Genomic DNA, 18,380 nt, shown 5'->3' with positions numbered 1-18,380 from the left:
AGTCACACTTTGTAATTGGCTTTATTCCCAAGACTTTTGTGCATATTTGTCTGTATGCGCCCACAACCTTCCTTCAGTGTCCTCAATTCCAGCTCTCTGTTGTTACATAAATGCTGCGGACACTGCAAGTCTGTCTTTTCCCCAGTGTTGAGCTGTGACGAGCAGCAAACTGAGAGCAGTATAATTCACCAGGTCACCTTCAGCTCCATCATGTCAGTGAGTTCAAATGTTTTCACTGACACACACCTCTAACTTTTAATTGCACCAGGCAATTTTACTCAAAGTTTGTTCAGGTGACATCACACTATACATCTATTCACTTAGTGTATATATATATATATATATATATATATATATATATATATGTTGTGTCTGCAGAAGGAGAGCACTGTGTGTCTGTGTGTATCAGCAAATAGTGGGTGAGGAAGAGAAAGGGCAGATGAATGCCTATTCTAAGCAAGTCCTTTGATCATGACATACATACACAGAGGGAAGGGACTGCTCTGCAGAGAGCTTAACATGCTTTTCAAAGCGTGTATGTGTGTCTGCTCATGTATCTGCTGCTATTGGCTGTTTTACAGTGTGGAGGAGGCTTTTGCTTTAACGCTCTGAAGAAACACCTTTTCTGTTTATGGTAATTTTGGGGTATACTTGCAGTGAATAAAATAAGATGCTCTGCATCATTGCTTCTTGCAGCAACTTCCCTATTGTGGGACAAATAAAGGGTTTCTTAATGGTGCTGTGCAAAAGGTACAGAAGCTAAAAATGAAGGCTCCATATTTAGAGATGGTAATCTGATTATATTGTTAGTAACTGACTGTTCAAAGCTGTCAGTTAATAAGTAATATGTAGCTAAACTAACACTTGAAGGTAAATGCCCAGTAAAAAGATGCTTTCTGGCTAGTCTCTTTGTTGTCATATCGATTATTAATTTCTCCACACTGCCTTTCCTGCTTGTGGTAAGTTTTTTTTTTTTTAGAAGAAGCTGAAATCTGTGGTTGTGACATTACACCGTTCACAATAAATAGGACATTTCTTTGAGTCTTAACAGTTTTGTATTTATCAAGAACAGAGATAGATTGTGTGTGCATGTGTGGGGGACTTAAGATGCAAGAAAGAAACATGGATGGAAAGCAACATAAACTGTAGCCAATCTGAATAACATGATTGTTCTCCTCATGTGTTCTGCCAAGTGAAATGTTCAAGCAGCCCCTGTGTTCCTGTGACTTTAAAGGGAGTCTTTGCTGAACACAATCAGTGACAGCGGCTCTGCTGTCAGGACAGAGGCCAGGGTTGTCTACATCAACTGCACACAAGTTCTGTAGAAGTTGCTTTAAAGCATCCTCAGGGATTAAGAGTTTGTTTAAAATGCCATCACTAAAGTTGTAAAATCCCTCTAGACTTTGCAAGGAAAACTTTGCAGAAAGTTGTTCTAAGCATCTTGGACAACATCATCTCACCATGTGAATGTGAAGCCCTGTCTTGAGCTTGTTGAGTAGTTAGAGAAATTACATTGTCTTAAATCCTTTGTGGCTAAAAACATTAGACTAAATCCAGCATGACTGAGTTAATAGAACAATGATGTGTGAATCAACATGATCAAGAGAAAATTAGCAAGTCAATTTCCTGCCTCTGTTGCTCATTCCTTTAGATCTAAAGGTCACAGTGGAACAGCCAGCTCATTGTCCTGAGAATAAACAAGTCTGTATGCTGTGATAACATCACACCCACAGTGAATTACCTTTTTTTCTTCTCTTGAATGTTTAAAATATTCTAATTTAGAGATTATTTTTCTATTCATGTGATGACGGTCCAGCACCACTTAGGTTTTTTTCTGTCTCAAAAACCAAATTTTTTTTGCTCAATCAATGAGTTGTTCGACTGTTTTCAACAGATTTATTATTTATATTTTTGTTTTCGTGGTTAAGATCGTGTTAATTAATCCTGGTCTCTGTGTTTAAGCTGCTTTGATAAGTTTGTTCACTCTTGTTTAAAATGCTTCTCAAAAAGCCAAAGTCCAGAGCATTAAGGCCCAGATGTTTACTTATGTTAGTTAAAATTGATTGTTGGGGGAAGGGGTACTATATGAACCTTGCCAAGCTGTTTATGTGTGTTTGTCAATCATTATGGGGTCATTTTTCAGTTCAGTGTAATTACAATCACGGCTGGAGGCAAGGAGAAATCAAACATCTGTCCACCCATTATCTGAATCCACTTTGTCCTGCAGCAGGGTCACAGGGGGCTATCCCAGCTATCTATGAGTGAGAGGCAGGGTAGACCCTGGACCGGTCAGACCTCAAACATGTCTGTTTAATATTACAAAAGCAGCACACACACAGCAGTTTTTGGGGTTCTGGGGGTAAACAATGCAAAAACCCTTAAGAGCCTCAGTATGGAGCCAGAGCTCTGCTGTCAGAGGATAGGATTGTCTATCAACACGCTAAATATCTGTATAACTTTGCTACAAAACTACCTCAAGGATTGAGAGTTTCTGTGAGCAGGCTCATTTGTTAGTACAAAACTTGTGAATATGCATTTTGTAACAATCTTTAAAATCCTATCATAAAGTTGTGGTGAATAAATGGCCCTCTAGACAAGAGAAAACCTGAAATCCAACAGTGTCAGAACAAGTGTCAGAGCTCCCTGTAGCTGTGAAGTAAACTCCTCTCCTTCTTGGCTGTCCCTCGCAGATATCTGACAGACCAAATCCTGTCAGGATTAAACAGGTAGACAGTCTTTCTGAGGGTACAAAAGCCGCTGGGATAAATTAGTGACAGAATAAACTGAGACGCAGTTAAATAGACGCTTTATTCACTTCCACAGAAGCCTGTCCTCTTCTTTTTTCTTTATTGTGACATAACACTGATCACCAGTCATCTGTCTTATGTAATTCCAACCACCGCAGGCCTGTGGGATGGACATGGCTTGTAGAGAGGTGGAAAGCCCCAGTAGCTTCCTCTGAGCTCTGGGGAGAACCAGGAGGTGATAAAGACTTAAAAAAAAGCGTGACATGAAAGAAAGTGAGAGAATAATGAGGCACAGAGAGATAAGGACAGGGTGATCCTGAAAAACCATTCCCTTGTATCACCCCTTCTACAAAGCTGTTGACTCCCCAGTTCTGAACATCTTAACTCACAGAACCTTCTTTTAATCCCTGGTGCCTTTTGGGTTTTTATTCTTTTTGAAAAGAGTACAGCCAGAGGAAAGAAAATCCTCCCTATTATATAAATGTGTGTTCAGATTACTGGTGGCAACTGCTGATGCCAGTGCAGTTTCAGCAACTTTTTGAGTACTTGAGTATGTGGTATGTTGTAATTTCATGGAGAGTCCTGACACCTAGTGGCTGATGTATTTTTTATTACTGTGAGTGTTTTAAAGGACTAAACCTGGGGTGTCTATATTAGGAATGTACAAGATATCTCCAGTTATTTCAAGATCAGTAGTTACACTTCCACAACAGCAGCACGTGATTTGTCAAGGAGGCTAATACAGATTGTTATTCTTATTTCATAAGTTCTAAAATGATCTCATATTTAAATATCTCATTTACTTATATAGCCAGATGCTTGTAATATCAATATTATAGGCATAATATTACACATATGGTTCTGGTGAAATTCAACCTTATTCCACTGAAGTAAGACAAACAGCCATTTAACAAAAAATAGACTATAGAGTTAGAGTTAGAATAGATTTCAGGTCAGTATCAGGGTGTTTCTAAATGTAATTCCTGTTGAAGTGTCTTAGAGACGCCTTTATTTGGAGATAGTTGTAGTCAGTGGAGAAGTCTGTCATAAGACATGAGTATCTATGAGACAAAGACTTAACATGATGAGCTGCTGATTCCCTCTATCAGGGAATAAACATCTACAGGAGATGTTAGGAGGCACTGCTACTGCTAAGTCCTCTTTACGTTCATACTCCATCAGTGACTAGCATCAGGCTGCAGCAGACGGTGAGTGTGTGCGTGTGTTGGAATAGCTCATCTTATGTTGCAAGCAGCTGTAATTGCTCCCCTGACACACAAATAAATCACCTCACCATTTGTGTCAGCACTGGTGACAACAGATGCTCTGACTGCTATAATCAATATCCTCTAATTGTGGCAGAATGCTGGGCTTTTTGTTAAGGTGTTTAAACTATTATAGAATCATGCAGGGTGAAGTCATATCACAAAGATGTGTGTCATTTCCTTTTGGCCAGCCATTTTGTGTGGCTGAATACTCAGTTGTTCTCACAGTATTTTGGATTTTAAAGGGAGACATTCAGCTCACGATTTACCTATAGATATTGGCTGTCTTTAGCCTCTGGTTGCATCTTGGCATCAAGTAGTGACAGACTCATCTGTTATATAATGTATTGTGTTTTTTGCAGTGGTTGAAAATTAGGGTCGCTGCATATTATTAGTATCTTTGTCATATTATTGACATATCCCACCTTGTACGGCCCCTGGGAACATTTTCCTTGTATTCTAAGCCTCTGTAGTGCTGTAAATGGTTAATGAATCAATAATGCTGTCTCTGTCCATTTTTATGTGATTTATGTCCGGGTCTGTAAAAGTAGAAGCACTGGCGGTTGGTTAGTTTTGGCGGTATTGTAGTAGTAAGGTAGTAGTTGTTTTGTTTCTAAGAAAAGTCTGCACAGTCAACACAGAACAGACGTACGAACAGACCCCTCCCTGTTTTCATCACGAGAGACTCTACAGTCCAACAGCATCACTGGGGATGTTATTGTGACACACACACACACACATACACACACACACACCACCGAGAGCATCTTCATCACACACACGCTGATAACGGAGAGAGGGCTTAAGGGGTGGTTAGTCTGGCACTGTGTCAGGGCTCAGCAGGAAACCGAGGCAGAAGCAGAGCACACACACACATCCCAACGCCAGCACACACCCTGTTTGACAGAGATGTCTGGTGAAAAAGAGAAAGCGTGTTAGGAGGGAGCTGCAGAGACATGCTGAGGAAGCTGATGTGCAAGAAAATCTGCGCTCGTAAGAAAGACGTTATCTGTGTTCCTTTTCGCTTTTGTCTGGCTCTGTGTGACTGTCTTTCTTGGAGTATTGTCCTCTTTCTGTCGTTGTCTTTTGTCTTTTCGTGTTCGTCTTTCAACCTGTTGCTCATGATATCGTTCTGTCTGATGCAGTGTCATGGTGACCAATTACAGGAGGGACATTTAGAGAGCTTTTTTTTGTATTCTGTGATTATTTTTTCCCCTCACATATCTGTGTAGTGAAGCCATCATTACTGAACAATGTGTTAACATAAGCCTTTCTACACACACACACATTCTTTGATTTATTGTAAATTTAATCTTGCTTAGAACAAGAACATGATTTGAGCTGCACTCTCTCTTCATCGCCCTCCCTTAGCTGGTAGAAACCACCCCTCACTGTCATATCTGCCCCTGGCTAATCCCTCGTGTGAATGGTCACGTTGGGCAGGTGACAAGGGGCCATACACATGCATGGCTGCCAAACCAGATTAAAGTCAGCTGGATGGATAGATAAAGGTTGAATAGATACATCTCGACAAATTAAATCCCCTGATGCTTACAGAGGTCATACAATGCAGAGATGACTCAGTTCAGTTTAATAAGAAGAGGATGGTGATGCACATGTTCACAGTGCGGCTTAATACTAAGAACCCTGTGTCAGGATACTGACCTCAAGAGGCAGCGATGACTGAATGATTATTTATTGATCCTTTCGGGAAATCTCTCTCTCAGTCATCAAGTGGTATCTCACCCAGGTTAAAGTGTGTTTTCTTCTTCCTGTTGTGTTGCAGATAAGAACTTTGAGGATGAGGACTCCATGGACGGGGGCCGGTCCTCCTCCTCCTCCTCCTCTAAAGCACCCCCCAGTGGCAGGAGGACTGTAATGAGCTCTGTTAGAAGGCCCAGCTCAGCCTCTTCTACAAAGACCACAGGTGAGCTAAGTGTTCAGTTCACACAGACAGACTCATAATTGATGCTGCATGAATGTGCACATTAAAATCATATGAAGAGCCAAGACTTTTCTGCTTTAAAGATAATTCTTCACCAAATGTTAAATACTTGTTACAATACCTTGTGTGTTTTCTTTCAAAGGTAAAGAAGCAGGTGCTGGTGCTGTTGATGAAGAAGATTTCATTAAAGCCTTTGAAGACGTGCCCTCGGTTCAGGTACGCTGATCACGTAGATCACAACGAATCTCTTTTAGTCGCATATCATTGTGGTTAGTTTACCTTGTACAATAGCATAATATCTAGAATGTCACCCGGATGGTTGGTCCACGCATCTTTAGGGATCTTAGCATGATCTTAAGAGGATGAGTTTTAGTTGTTTCTTTGATCTTTGACTTTTTCTCTATCACCACCATGAGGCTGAGATGTGTTTCTCTGTGAACATATATCAACAAATGCCATCAATGTTTCTACACATATCCATTTTGACTAATTATTGATGATCCCTGACTGTATAAAGACATTCATGATTCCCAGACAGTGCATTTGAAACACAAACTGTCTGTGTCTACAAAGGTGTGGCATTTGTAGACTGTGAAGGTCAGGTAGACGTTTGCCCTTACAAATGAAGTCCTTGGCTTGTCACTGGTACACAATGAACATTAGCTTAGCTTCTGTCACAAAGGATCCAACAGGATGATATGTTTGGGCGGACGAAGGATGCAATATTGTTGCGCTGATATGATGTGGCTGGTCTTCAAATGCAGCCTACAAAGCATGAAGCCTAAAGTTGAGACACTTAAGAAATAATAATAAAGAATAAAGAAATAATGGATAACTGATGTATCGCTGTTCCTAGATCTACTCTAACAGAGAATTAGAGGACCAGCTGACCAAGATCAGAGAAGTGCTGTCAGATGACAAACATGACTGGGAGCACCGGGTGGTAGCGGTAAGACTTTCTCTCAGATACATATGTATAAATTTAGTGTTAGTATATTAAACCATTTCTTTCTCATTTCTTCTGTTTGGCTCTCCAGTTGAAGAAGGTCCGTTCCCTCATGTTGGCTGGAGCTGCCGACTACGAAGGTTTCCCTCAGCAGCTGCGACTACTGGAGGCCTCCCTCAAGCTGTCTGCTAAAGACCTGCGCTCCCAGGTGGTCCGTGAGGCCTGCATCACACTAGGGTAAGATGAGGTGGCAGCAGTTGTTCACATTGCAACACAACAGTTACACACTGCATTTAATTTGGTCATTTGTTGATTTATTACCAAAATGGTTATCATTTGGAGAGTCATTCACTTTCCTATGATTGATAAGTGTATGTTACCCCATACACATGCTCCTAATGGCTAGGATTGGCAGGACTGACATTAATGCTAATCTGTAACAGATCGGCTTGTGGTATAAGAGTATTTGTTCCACACACTTAAGCTAATGAAAATCAGTATCGGTCAGGTATGAAATGAGCAACACACTCTCTGCCTAAAAACATCCGTCATCCAAATTTTAATACAGCCCTGATGAGCTGGAACAGAGCAGAAATACACTTAAAGAGCAGGAAGTTGATAGATATATGCGGAACCACATGGATCCTGGCATAATTTCAACACTAACATCCCCCTCAATCTAGTGGAAATGTTACTTTATTCTGATTTTAAAGGATTCTATCTGTAAGAGATGTGTTTTTAACACCTTTTGTAATTTTCTCTCTCTCTCTCTGTCAGACATTTGTCCTCCTTGCTAGGTAACAAGTTTGACCACGGAGCAGAGAGCGTCATGCCCATTCTGCTGAACCTAGTGCCCAACAGTGCCAAAGTCATGGCTACATCTGGTGTGGCTGCGATCCGCCTCATCCTTAGGGTGAGACATTTTCAAAATCAAGTGATGTTTAGTCTGTGCATGTTTAAAAATAAAACAAAAACATCCAACCATACTTTTGAACTTTTTTTGTCTTTCTTTTCCAGCACACTCATTACCCCCGTCTAATCCCCATCATCACCAGTAACTGCACCTCCAAATCAGTTGCAGTCAGACGGTAAGAATTGTGTATTTTTTGTTTGAAGTAACACTCCTTACAGGGTTTCATATTAAATAACTGTTTATGCAAAATATGTTTTTATATGTTCATGTGTTTTTCCCTCCTACCAGTCGCTGTTATGAGTTCTTCGACCTAATGCTGCAGGAGTGGCACACTAATACACTGGAAAGGTAAGCTCAGTACCCACAGCACTCTTTACTCCTGTTGCTGCTGTCAGCAAGTGTGTGTGTTTGTGTTGGATAAAGCGTTACAACACATGAGAGTGTATGTATGGACGGGGGCACGTTTTATGGCTGTTGATATGTAGTGGAGCTGATACATCTTCTCCTCCCTCCTTTTACATGATGGCATTTGAGCTGACTAAGTATTGGCTCAGTGCGCCACTGATGAGAGCCATTAAATTGATGAGTCCTGCGAGAGCCGCCATCATTGAGACTACCCAGGATTAAGTGACTTTCCCTCTCTGTAACCATGACAACCATAGTAGAGACTTTAAAAGGCGTGTGACAAGCTCTGTATGTGGCCACATTCCCTGTGGACCACCGGAGGAAGAAAAACAAAGGGAGAGGAGGGAGATACCCTGGGAGTTCTTTTTTAGTTCTTTTATGATAGTGAAGTTGTTAATCAGTACTAACTGGGTTACTTGTGATCTTTTCCCAATGTTCCCTTACTATCCCAGACATGTAGCTGTTCTGACTGAAACCATCAAGAAAGGCATACACGATGCTGACTCTGAGGCCAGATCCATTGCAAGAAAGTAAGACTTGTTTCATGGCTTTGCATCTGTACATGTTAAATGCTTTTTTCTTTTGCCTCTTTTGTAGCTCTGGCTAACTTTCTTCATCTCATCTTTTCACTTCACCAATTAGATGCTACTGGGGCTTCCATGGTCACTACAGCCGGGAGGCAGAGCTTCTGTTCCAGGGGCTGGAATCCACCTATCAGAAGGCCCTCCAGTCTCACCTGAAGAGCTCTGACAGCATTGTGTCTCTACCCCAGTCTGACCGATCCTCGTCATCATCACAAGAGAGTCTTAAGTAAGAACCGCATTATATTCTTCTTTCCTCTATTTTTTTCCTTAATGTAGCTTTAACACTAAACCTTTTCCTGCACTTGTATTAGACTTGCTTTATTTTTAAAAAGCTGTCATCACTGTCAAATGTGCAGAGCGGTGAGAGCATGTCCTTAAATCTACTGCCATCATTTACCCAGTTTTTATATTCCGTGCAACTAAGACTTATAAAAGTAGATTCTTAAGTGAGTATTACACAGACTGTATGTAATGTATTATGTATTAAAGTGCTTTCTCAGCAGATTTACACCAGCACATTCACAGCTTAAAATGTGGTTGTATGTAAGTCTAAAAAGTGTCTTCTGTTTTTTTTTTTTTTGCAGCCGGCCATTGTCAGTCAAGAGTGTCATAGGAGGGAGCATAACAAGGAGTAAGTCACAGTCTCTTCTTTGGTGTGGGAAGCATAAACAGGTTGTGAGAAGAGTGGTGATGTTAGAAAAGTGGCTCTAGTTAAAAGCCGGAATTCCAGTGGTTTTTGATAAGCACCAGTATCTTTTTTGAATTGTGCCCAATGAGGAAGGGGCATATGTCCGTAAGGAAATGCGCATCAGTCAGTGTGTTTTGTCAGGGTACTTTTTTGTGCAACCTTAAAGAGTATCTGAACATTTCAGAAAGGTGGAGGTATCCTCACTGGCAGCCTTTTCCTGTAACAACTAGTCAACCCAGTAACGCTAGTCTGTAGATAGTGATTTATCTGACAGAAATCAATCCAGCAATGACAGAAATGCCATTTCAGGGTTCCTACAGTGGACCAGACACCTGGTTAAAAGTAAAATACTGTTGTATTTAGGAACTGAAAGGATGTTTTGGGGCTAAAGTAGAGTGGTTGACTTAGACAATATCGGTATCAGAATTGCAACAGGCTTTTTAATCCACCACAGAACTGAAATGTAACCAGTCAATCAAGAAATAAAACAGATCCTTTTAGTCATAAAGTTACTCAGTGTTCGCTAGTGATTTGTTGTGCATTTAAACATAATCTTTAAACATAACATTCTCATCTGCAGAATCATTGTTTTTTACATTAGTTGTTACAAGAACAATAAATTGATAAGGTGGTTAGCTGTGTTCTTTTATTGTTTGGTTAACTGATGATTCATCACTTTGCTGTTGTAGGTAAACTTGTTGGCAGCAGGGTAGCCACTACACCAGGATCCCTCCAGCGTTCCCGCAGCGACATCGATGTGAACGCTGCCTCCAACGCTAAGTCGCGTCTGTCTACTGTTCCTGCCTCCTCACCGTTCAGTTCTGCAGCTGCCCTCCCCCCAGGATCCTATGCCTCTTTAGGTAATCATCAATTATCTTCCCTTTAAAAACATGAAAGACAAACCTGCATGGCAGCAACAGCGTGTGTTTGAATCATGAATACAATCACTGGCACTTAGTTGAAAAAGTTGTATAAAGTGTAGGGTCCTGTCATTATGAAGTATTAAAGCATTTTCTCCAGTAATCAGTGGCTTTTAAGGACCTGACTGGGATTATTAATGGACACCCATGTTGTCATTAGACTGTTCTGTCAACAGGAACTGTTTAAATCCTGCCTTGACACACTTGACATATTAATTTGATAAGGCTGAGTAGCCCACTAGTGACACTTTTTAAGGTGTTCCACAGAGATTTAAGCTAATGGGGGATGTTCAAGTCATCCATTGCCAGTAGATAGGAAATTTTCTATCATCTTTTTTCCCATGCAGAAACTTGTCTCCCTCTCCTCCAATGAGTCCATGCATCAATAATGACCTTTACTAATAATGAGGCCCTTTGCTTACCCACTCTCTCCTGTTCCTGCTTCGATTGCTACTAATGTCTTCCTCTATACCTCTCCTCCCACTCTCTGCTGCTCTGCCTTTCTTAAATGCCCAAAAGATGGCACCCCTGGTAAAAGCGATGGTAAGAATTGTGTGTGTGTGTGTGTGTTTGCAATTCCAGAGCGTAAGAAGGTGAAGACGTATGAGTGTGTCTTTTTGTCACAGGCTTACATGTTCACATTTTCTCTTCATCTGTGTTTTTCTCTCTTTATCCTCCCAAGTTAGCTTCAGTTTCTCTGCATGGACTGTCTGCATGGATTTCCTCCTTCCTTCCTACTGTAACCTTAACTATGTTCATCAACTCTCTTATGTACACAGTGAACAAATATGTCTGTGTTGTTCTCAGTTGATAAGAGTTTTGACATGTGGAGTATACTTATGGATGCTGTGTTGGGTCTTGTTTATACTGCACATTAAAGCCAACCCAATCTATTGGTCCACCCTAGCTCATTTTAAAAACCTACAATGAATTTGTTTTTATTACACCTCCCCTTTTATAACAGGCTTCGGAAGTCAGAGTAGCAGGAACATGTTCATGATAAACCAATAGTTCTCACAGCAAGGTGTTTTTATGTGCAAATATACTTTGAGCACTAAAACCATATTGTGATCCACTTTGTGTTTATAGTAGGGGTGTCTTGACTGTTTCTCCATGTCCATGTCCTGTTTCTGCCCCAAAAATGACTAGTAGGTATCGTTAGCATGTCTCACTCAATCTGATAAGCACAAAACTGGCCTTTGTTGTTAATGGGGTTTAATAAAGTTAATAAATCTTATTCTTAAAGTTAGTATGAAGTACGTTAGTAAGCTATGCTGAATAGGGGTGATATTGAATACATGTGGTGTAGTTTGTTTATAGCATGACATTTACTTTGTTGATTTGTGAGCTTGGTCTTGCTGAACAAAGCGTGTTCTTTAAAGTTCGGAAAAGCCAATTAAAACAGCACAGGATATTTAATGTTGTCTGTCTTTCTCCAGACTTGGGTCATAAGTTTTGCACATATTTCTTATTGTTTGTTTAAGCACCTGTAGAATCATAGGTGGGACGTGACACAAGAACGTAAAAAGTCACTTTGACTCAGCGGTCATCTTGATCTCAGATGGCAGGATAAACAAACACTCGGAATTATTTGCAAATACTTCTGGACCCAGGTGTGTCCGTTTTCCCCTCTGTGTTTTCAGAGAGGCTCTGTCTCCTCATCCAGGTCTTCTTCATTCTGTCTCCCCAGACTGTTTCTCCTCCAGCGTCTCTATCCAGGGTTGGGCATAACACCAATCATCTATTATTCACATCTATTAAACCTCTGCTTTCCTTCTCCCTGTCTTGCTATACCAGGTCGTGTTCGCACACGGAGACAAAGCTCAGGCAGTGTAGGTGGAGCCAACACATCGGTGGTGGACAGCAGGGGGCGAAGCCGGGCCAAAGTGGTCTCCCAGTCCCAGCGTATGTACACACACCTCACACACATGTTTATGCACTGAAGTCAAATTTAAATCTGAGTCAGAATCTCTTTAATCACAGCTGCATACTGTCACTCATATTCCAGTGTTATCTTTGTCTGTTGGGTCTTGCTGTATCTTATGTTTGTGTGTGATTGTTCTCTTTCAGCCTAATGAAAAAACTTGCAGTCACTCACAAATGTTGCTTATTTGTGTGTGTGCATGCACAATATGTAAGCCTGTGTAGACCTTATAGTGTGTGTGTGTGTGTGTATTGCTTTACATATTCTTGAAATCAATCAAACATATCTGCAGCCACCCGGAGTGCATGCTGGGTAAAAACAATCAATAAACATTATCCCCTCCTATCTCATTTTGACCGTTCTCAATCTCCACCCTGTCCTGCCTATTGCTTCCATCACCCAGGATCCAGATCAGCCAATCCCATCAGTGGTAAGGCCTCAGCTTCATCCAATCACAAGCCAGACGTCTCATCCCAGACTCTGTGCCCCCATCACACAGAAGGTTGCATGTCGTCCCACTGTCCCGCTTTGTGTTTGTAGCCTTTTTATCGTTTGTTGTTTCACCCACTGGTGTAGCAGCATGCTGCACCGATTACATTTTTATTTCTAGTTACTTCCCTCCCACAGTTTGAGAAGATGTTTGGAGTTGGAAATGTCAGCCATTTTGTTATCTTTTATAGTCTTGTTTTTCACTGTTGTGTGTTACCATGATACCACAGTTAGATCATAGACCCCTCACCACTCCCCATCCTGTGTGTAGCATCTGTATTTGAATGTTGAAAGACTCAGATTTAACTTTCTGTCATTTTTTTTCCTTTTCACTTCACTACAATATTTCACTACAATAATAACAATTCACCTTTAAATAAAAGGGACATTGGTTACTCTATAGTCAAAATATTATCAGTTACATTAACTTTGCTGCACTGCCCACACAGCATTGTTAACAAAGGCCATGTTTTGGGTCTCCTTGTCCTTACTCTCATCCAAACCCCCTGAATATTGTCTAACATATTTCTGTTGGTTTCTCTGAACAGCTGGCAGTCGCTCAAGCTCCCCAGGCAAGCTTCTCGGCAACAGCTATGGTCGGATCCCTCGAGCCACTGCAGCAGCCGCCTCTACGACTGCAGACAAGCGAAGCAGAATCCCTCGCAGCCAGGGCTGCAGCCGAGAGACCAGTCCCAGCCGACTGGGCCTTGGTAAGGCTAGGACTCTGGCATTAACCACACACAGAGGTCCAGCTGTGTCTTTAGAAGCAGTTGTTCTGCTCTGTTCTGTTCTATTTGATGCTCCGAATAATACCTACTGCAGGTTAATGCAATAAGGTGATTCCATATGCCTAGTTAGCGAACGCTAACATTGGAATAAGCTGCAAATGGAAGTGTAGAATTGAATAACAAACTCAAATGCCACAGAATGCTGTTGTTGTGACATGCATGTTATGGCATCTGTGCGCACTGACAAGAATGTAAACACATGGACTGATAAGTGACATAAGTGAAGCTGGACTTTTTCCTTTCTCAGCACCCTGATAGCACATGGACTCTTGTTTCTGTTTCGTCCTTTGAAACGCAGCAATGTTTACATTTCCTGCTGATCATAAAGCTGAGCTTGGTTATTGTTTCTTTTCTAGTCACAATAATCCTATTTATCCTGAAATGATTATTCCTTACGGGTTTATTCTGATGTATGAGAGGCAGCTGTCATTGCAGGTGTTACAGTAGCTGGCCTTATTGATAGCTGAAATTGCAGATATACTGTTGTCATCCCAAATAAGGTTAAATAGGGTGGAATGCTAATGATATAAACCCTTTTTATGTCTAATGTTTGTAACAAGCTTAAGTTGCTCTTTGGAGTGTTTAACAAACTAGCAGAATGCTGCTTGACCAACTCACTTGCTCAGCCTTCGCTTTTCCCACAGTTTTCCCTCTGACATCATTTCTCCTCTGCTACTCCTTTGCATTCTTTATCTCTCAGTTATTTGTCTCTCTGTGCAAGGTTAGGTAAATAAGTGGTAAGGTCCACGAGGATGACTATGTCTATTGATGGGTTTATCAGTCGCTTGATTAGACAAGTACAGAATACTTTATCTATTGGCAGGATTGCCAAGAAATCAGTGGTGCCTATTCAAAGCCCATTATGGATTATTTCTAGTGGCTATTGTGACTGTCCAAAATGTTCCCTCTGAAAATCAGCACAGTGCAGAGATGAAGTCAGACGAGTTAGAGTGGAAGGATGACGGTAACTACATCAACCCCACAATTCTGCTGCCTTTGTAACACGCCACAGATCAGCTAAAAAGGCAGCGTACACAGAAAGATCAGTTACCATCAGAACTAATATGTAACTGAACTGATTTTCTAAACGCTAAAATGTGTGAGTTTTACATTTGAACATGTTCATAATTTATAATAATTTCATAATTTATTTTTAGAACAGCAAAGGTTATCATTTGATATTAATTTAAAACCATCATATCATCCTCCAGGGGCTACATCCATTCTCACTTTTTCTCCCCTATACTCTACCTTTCTCTGGTCTCCCATCGCTGAATCTCACTCTCACATTGCCCCATGAATGCAGACTGACACTCCCACCTAACTTGTTGTCCTGACAGCCAACCTGTGTGGTAAAGCTCTTCTTCCTGCTGCTCTTCCCTACCGCACGCTAGCCCGGAGCCGCATTCCCCGTCCCAGCATGAGTCAAGGTTGCAGTCGCGACACAAGTCGCGAGAGCAGCCGCGACACCAGCCCCGCTCGGGGTTTCACTCCTCTTGGTGAGTATTGCAGAACTAATAGCTGTCCACACTGTCCCTCCCAGTAAGCTGGAGGTGCTTTACCACATGCTTACATGACTCTGCCACTACAGTCTGTTTATGGTGCTCTCTCAAGTGTTTCTGTGTGCATGCACTAACTTTGACTTTCTGGGTTTATGTGATTCTATGTGTTCTTTTCTTTTCTTGGCTTCATGTGTTAAAATTATTTCTAAATGAATCTGTGCTAATAATTTTTGCATTAAACAAAAGAAGTAGAGGCAGAATTAGAGCTAATAGAAAAAGCACACAATCATTGCCCCTGGTTCTGGTGCTATTGTTGTACTGCAACATTCTAGGAAATGATGTCCTAACTCTGTAGCCCAGCTTTGTAGTTACTGAATCTATGAAGCAGTGGTGGAGGAGTTTGTATCAACTCCATTTCTGAATTTGCTTTTATGCCCCTCATTTAAATTTCTGGACTGTTTGCATATTTTATATGCAGCTACACTGCCCAGCCTTTTACATTTGGCACCATTAGTCTTTCCACAGGGAAATGCTCTGAAATTAATGGCAGTTAAAATATTTTTCGCACCTCCAGCGTGCATCTTAGTGCATCTAGGAAGCAACAGTTGACTAACTTGGTACCACAAGTAACTGGTTGGTCAGTGTTATCCTCTAGATGGTGTTAGTATGAAAAACTGTTTGTAGAGGCTGTAAAATGCAAATAGTTAAATATCTGTTGCATGTGGAGCTCCCTGCTTCTGTTCTGTTCTGTTCTGTTTCCACAGAGGTAGAGGAGGCTTTGTATCACACTAAAAATGAACTCACAGTGACTAAAATGTGACATGGGTGGAAAAAAAACCCAGAAACACTTTGGGTTTGGAGGGTTAATATGGTTTCTGATTGTATTGGAACCTGTGCATTTTCTGCAAAGATAAGTCAAAATGTCAGCTGTGAAAAAGACCTGTTGTGTTCTGCAGTGACATACAGTTTTAATGCTAATGTTTTAATATTATGCTCAATAATGGTGATTTACGAGGGACAGAAGGCGGAAGGCACTGATGGTGTGCCAGTCCTTTATCTAGATGTGACACTTTTGTGACACGTTTGCAAAGCTTGTCCTGTAAACGTCCATCATTAATACTATCCATTTTTATATTTTACTGTAATTTAAGTGATGGTCAGTACAGTAGAATGGAAGTGGCTATGGGGGTGTAACATTAAAGGCTGGTGTTTATCCTGTGTGTGTGCACCACTAATCCCCTGGTCCGGATGCGGCCCACCTCTCCTGTCACCCTGCAGCCTCTCGACGTCACTCCCGTTCAACCAGCGCTCTTTCCACAGCTGAACCCCATGGCCAGTCAGGTGACCTGCATGCATAGACCTCCCAACTTCCCCGTCGCTCTCGGTTTTGTCCCAGATTCTAGATCCATAGAGGCAGCAATGCCTGCCAGCATGTTTCCAGTGTTGTGTTCAGTAATGTGACTGCAGCCAGCATGTATCGTTCCATTTTTTATGTTTCCTCCACAGTAGTCTAAAGTTTTTGTTTATTTTTTCATCAGAAAAGGTAAAAATAGACATCTAATTTGTTAAGCATGTACATTTTGGATTTTTCAGTGCCTTATACAAGTTTTTTCTTCAGTTGTGCCTTATTGTTGGGCCTGTGGTTGGTTTGCGGTTTCATTCTTTAGGAGTTTTTCGCTCAAAAGGAATCCATTTGATCACATTTACAAATGATACACAGAATAATACTGTCATCTGGTTTTGCTGTTTTTCCGGTTTGAGTTGTGCCTCTCTTGTTTAAACTTTTAACGTAAATGCTCATCTTTATGATTTTTCCTCCTCGGTGGTCTGTATTCTTCATGTTCCAGCAAAACAGCCATACAGTAGCTGCAGTGCTTGCCTGTGCTTCTGCCCAAGGGCTTTTTGGTGGTTGGATATTGTATTTACAGCAATGTTATGTGTGTGTTTGTGCATAAATGTATCCAAAGACTGTATGGTTTAAAAAGAACAGCAGGTAAGTTAGGGAGGACGCATGTTCTGCAGTTGTTCTTTAGCTTCTTCTCTCTATTGTGTTTTGGACAGACCGGTATGGTTTGATTCACCAAGCAAGAATTTCAGCATCAGTCAACGCCATGAGGGTCCTGAACACTGGCACCGAGGTGGAGGCTGCAGTTGCTGATGCCCTGGTAAGTTCCAGTAGAAGTCCAGAGTCCAAACTCTTTAGAGATGATTTTGTTACTTTTTCCAACCTGATCGGCAAGAAGAACTTTTTTTCTGAGCTCCTCAGAACTTTTTTACAGGGCTCCCAGTGATACTTGATTCTCATCTTTTTGATTGAAAACCACCATAATGATTAATTGTTTTAAATCAATAAATGACACTATGGACTCACAGGACTTTTGAAATTCTGCTGATGTTGCTGATGCACAACTTCAAGCTGTAAACCTTATTATTTTGTCTTAATGTTTAACTTGATTGCTAAAATACTAGAAATGAGTGCTTGTACTGAGATAGATGTTTACATCAGAAAATATAGTACAAACCAAATCACATTGTCTCTTGCATACAAAGGACTGTACTTGATCCTCCTTTAAACCCTCCTTCTCTCCTTTCTCCCCTCTCAATTGTTGTTTGTTACCATTTCAGCTGTTAGGTGACTCCAGGAATAAGGTAGTTGTCGGTCCTTTTACATACGTTTTGTGTAACCACGGCATCATGCACTAATCAATTCAGAAAGCAATAATGCAGCTTGGCTCCTTATGTTGACTCATGACATGCCTCCACCTCAAACCCTTATTATTTTTTATATTTATTTTATGTTTTACTTTGAATGTTTCTGTCCTTTGCATCCTAATGTGTGCATCTATCTGTGGTGTCCAAACAAAACCTTTCTGTGATGTGTTGGAATTTTTTTTTTTTTTTTCAAAAGTCAATGGAATTAGATGTGCTCTTCTGTTTGCCCCTAACTGCATCGCATTTGTAGCTAAGACCTTTGCTTACTTGTGGCATTGCTTGAGTGGTGTTTGTCATTAAATTGAACATAAACTTGACAGGAACGGCGTTGACAGTAAGATGTGCAAGTCTGAATTATTCTGAAACCTGGCTTTCCAGGGGGTGCTCCTGTTTTAACTGGAGACACCAGACATGTCCTGCAAGAGAAAATTAAATGAGTTTGAGCTTTATCTGATTTCTATGTTAGTAAATTTGTACTTGATATTACCATATCCGTGTATGTACAAATTTACAGCACAGAACTGCATGACTTACCAGATCCAACTGCATCCT

General features: G+C 41.0%; 1 protein-coding gene across 21 annotated transcripts in view; it reads left to right on the top strand.

Annotated features, from left to right (window-relative positions):
- The window catches only part of clasp1a (cytoplasmic linker associated protein 1a), a 52,473-nt gene that overhangs the window by 21,489 nt on the left and 12,604 nt on the right, over nucleotides 1–18,380 (top strand). For 6 of the 21 annotated variants that reach the window (XM_028392995.1, XM_028392988.1, XM_028392990.1 and 3 more), the window contains exons 9-26: nucleotides 5,799–5,939; nucleotides 6,100–6,173; nucleotides 6,814–6,906; nucleotides 6,995–7,140; nucleotides 7,681–7,816; nucleotides 7,921–7,991; nucleotides 8,105–8,164; nucleotides 8,674–8,751; nucleotides 8,864–9,031; nucleotides 9,390–9,436; nucleotides 10,183–10,353; nucleotides 10,933–10,956; nucleotides 12,211–12,318; nucleotides 13,375–13,536; nucleotides 14,955–15,113; nucleotides 16,395–16,457; nucleotides 17,178–17,281; nucleotides 17,742–17,765. In XM_028392995.1, the coding sequence (XP_028248796.1) occupies nucleotides 5,799–5,939; nucleotides 6,100–6,173; nucleotides 6,814–6,906; nucleotides 6,995–7,140; nucleotides 7,681–7,816; nucleotides 7,921–7,991; nucleotides 8,105–8,164; nucleotides 8,674–8,751; nucleotides 8,864–9,031; nucleotides 9,390–9,436; nucleotides 10,183–10,353; nucleotides 10,933–10,956; nucleotides 12,211–12,318; nucleotides 13,375–13,536; nucleotides 14,955–15,113; nucleotides 16,395–16,457; nucleotides 17,178–17,281; nucleotides 17,742–17,765 (1,829 nt within the window). The remainder of the gene's footprint in view (nucleotides 1–5,798; nucleotides 5,940–6,099; nucleotides 6,174–6,813; nucleotides 6,907–6,994; nucleotides 7,141–7,680; nucleotides 7,817–7,920; nucleotides 7,992–8,104; nucleotides 8,165–8,673; nucleotides 8,752–8,863; nucleotides 9,032–9,389; nucleotides 9,437–10,182; nucleotides 10,354–10,932; nucleotides 10,957–12,210; nucleotides 12,319–13,374; nucleotides 13,537–14,954; nucleotides 15,114–16,394; nucleotides 16,458–17,177; nucleotides 17,282–17,741; nucleotides 17,766–18,380) is intronic. The other 15 variants (XM_028392984.1, XM_028393004.1, XM_028392983.1 and 12 more) reach the window with 11 other exon arrangements.

This window comes from Parambassis ranga, chromosome 21 (assembly GCF_900634625.1).
Source record: "Parambassis ranga chromosome 21, fParRan2.1, whole genome shotgun sequence".
In the NCBI taxonomy this organism is placed as follows: domain Eukaryota; kingdom Metazoa; phylum Chordata; class Actinopteri; family Ambassidae; genus Parambassis; species Parambassis ranga.
Note: the sequence above shows the minus strand (reverse complement) of the source record. Positions and strands in the feature narration are given on the sequence as shown.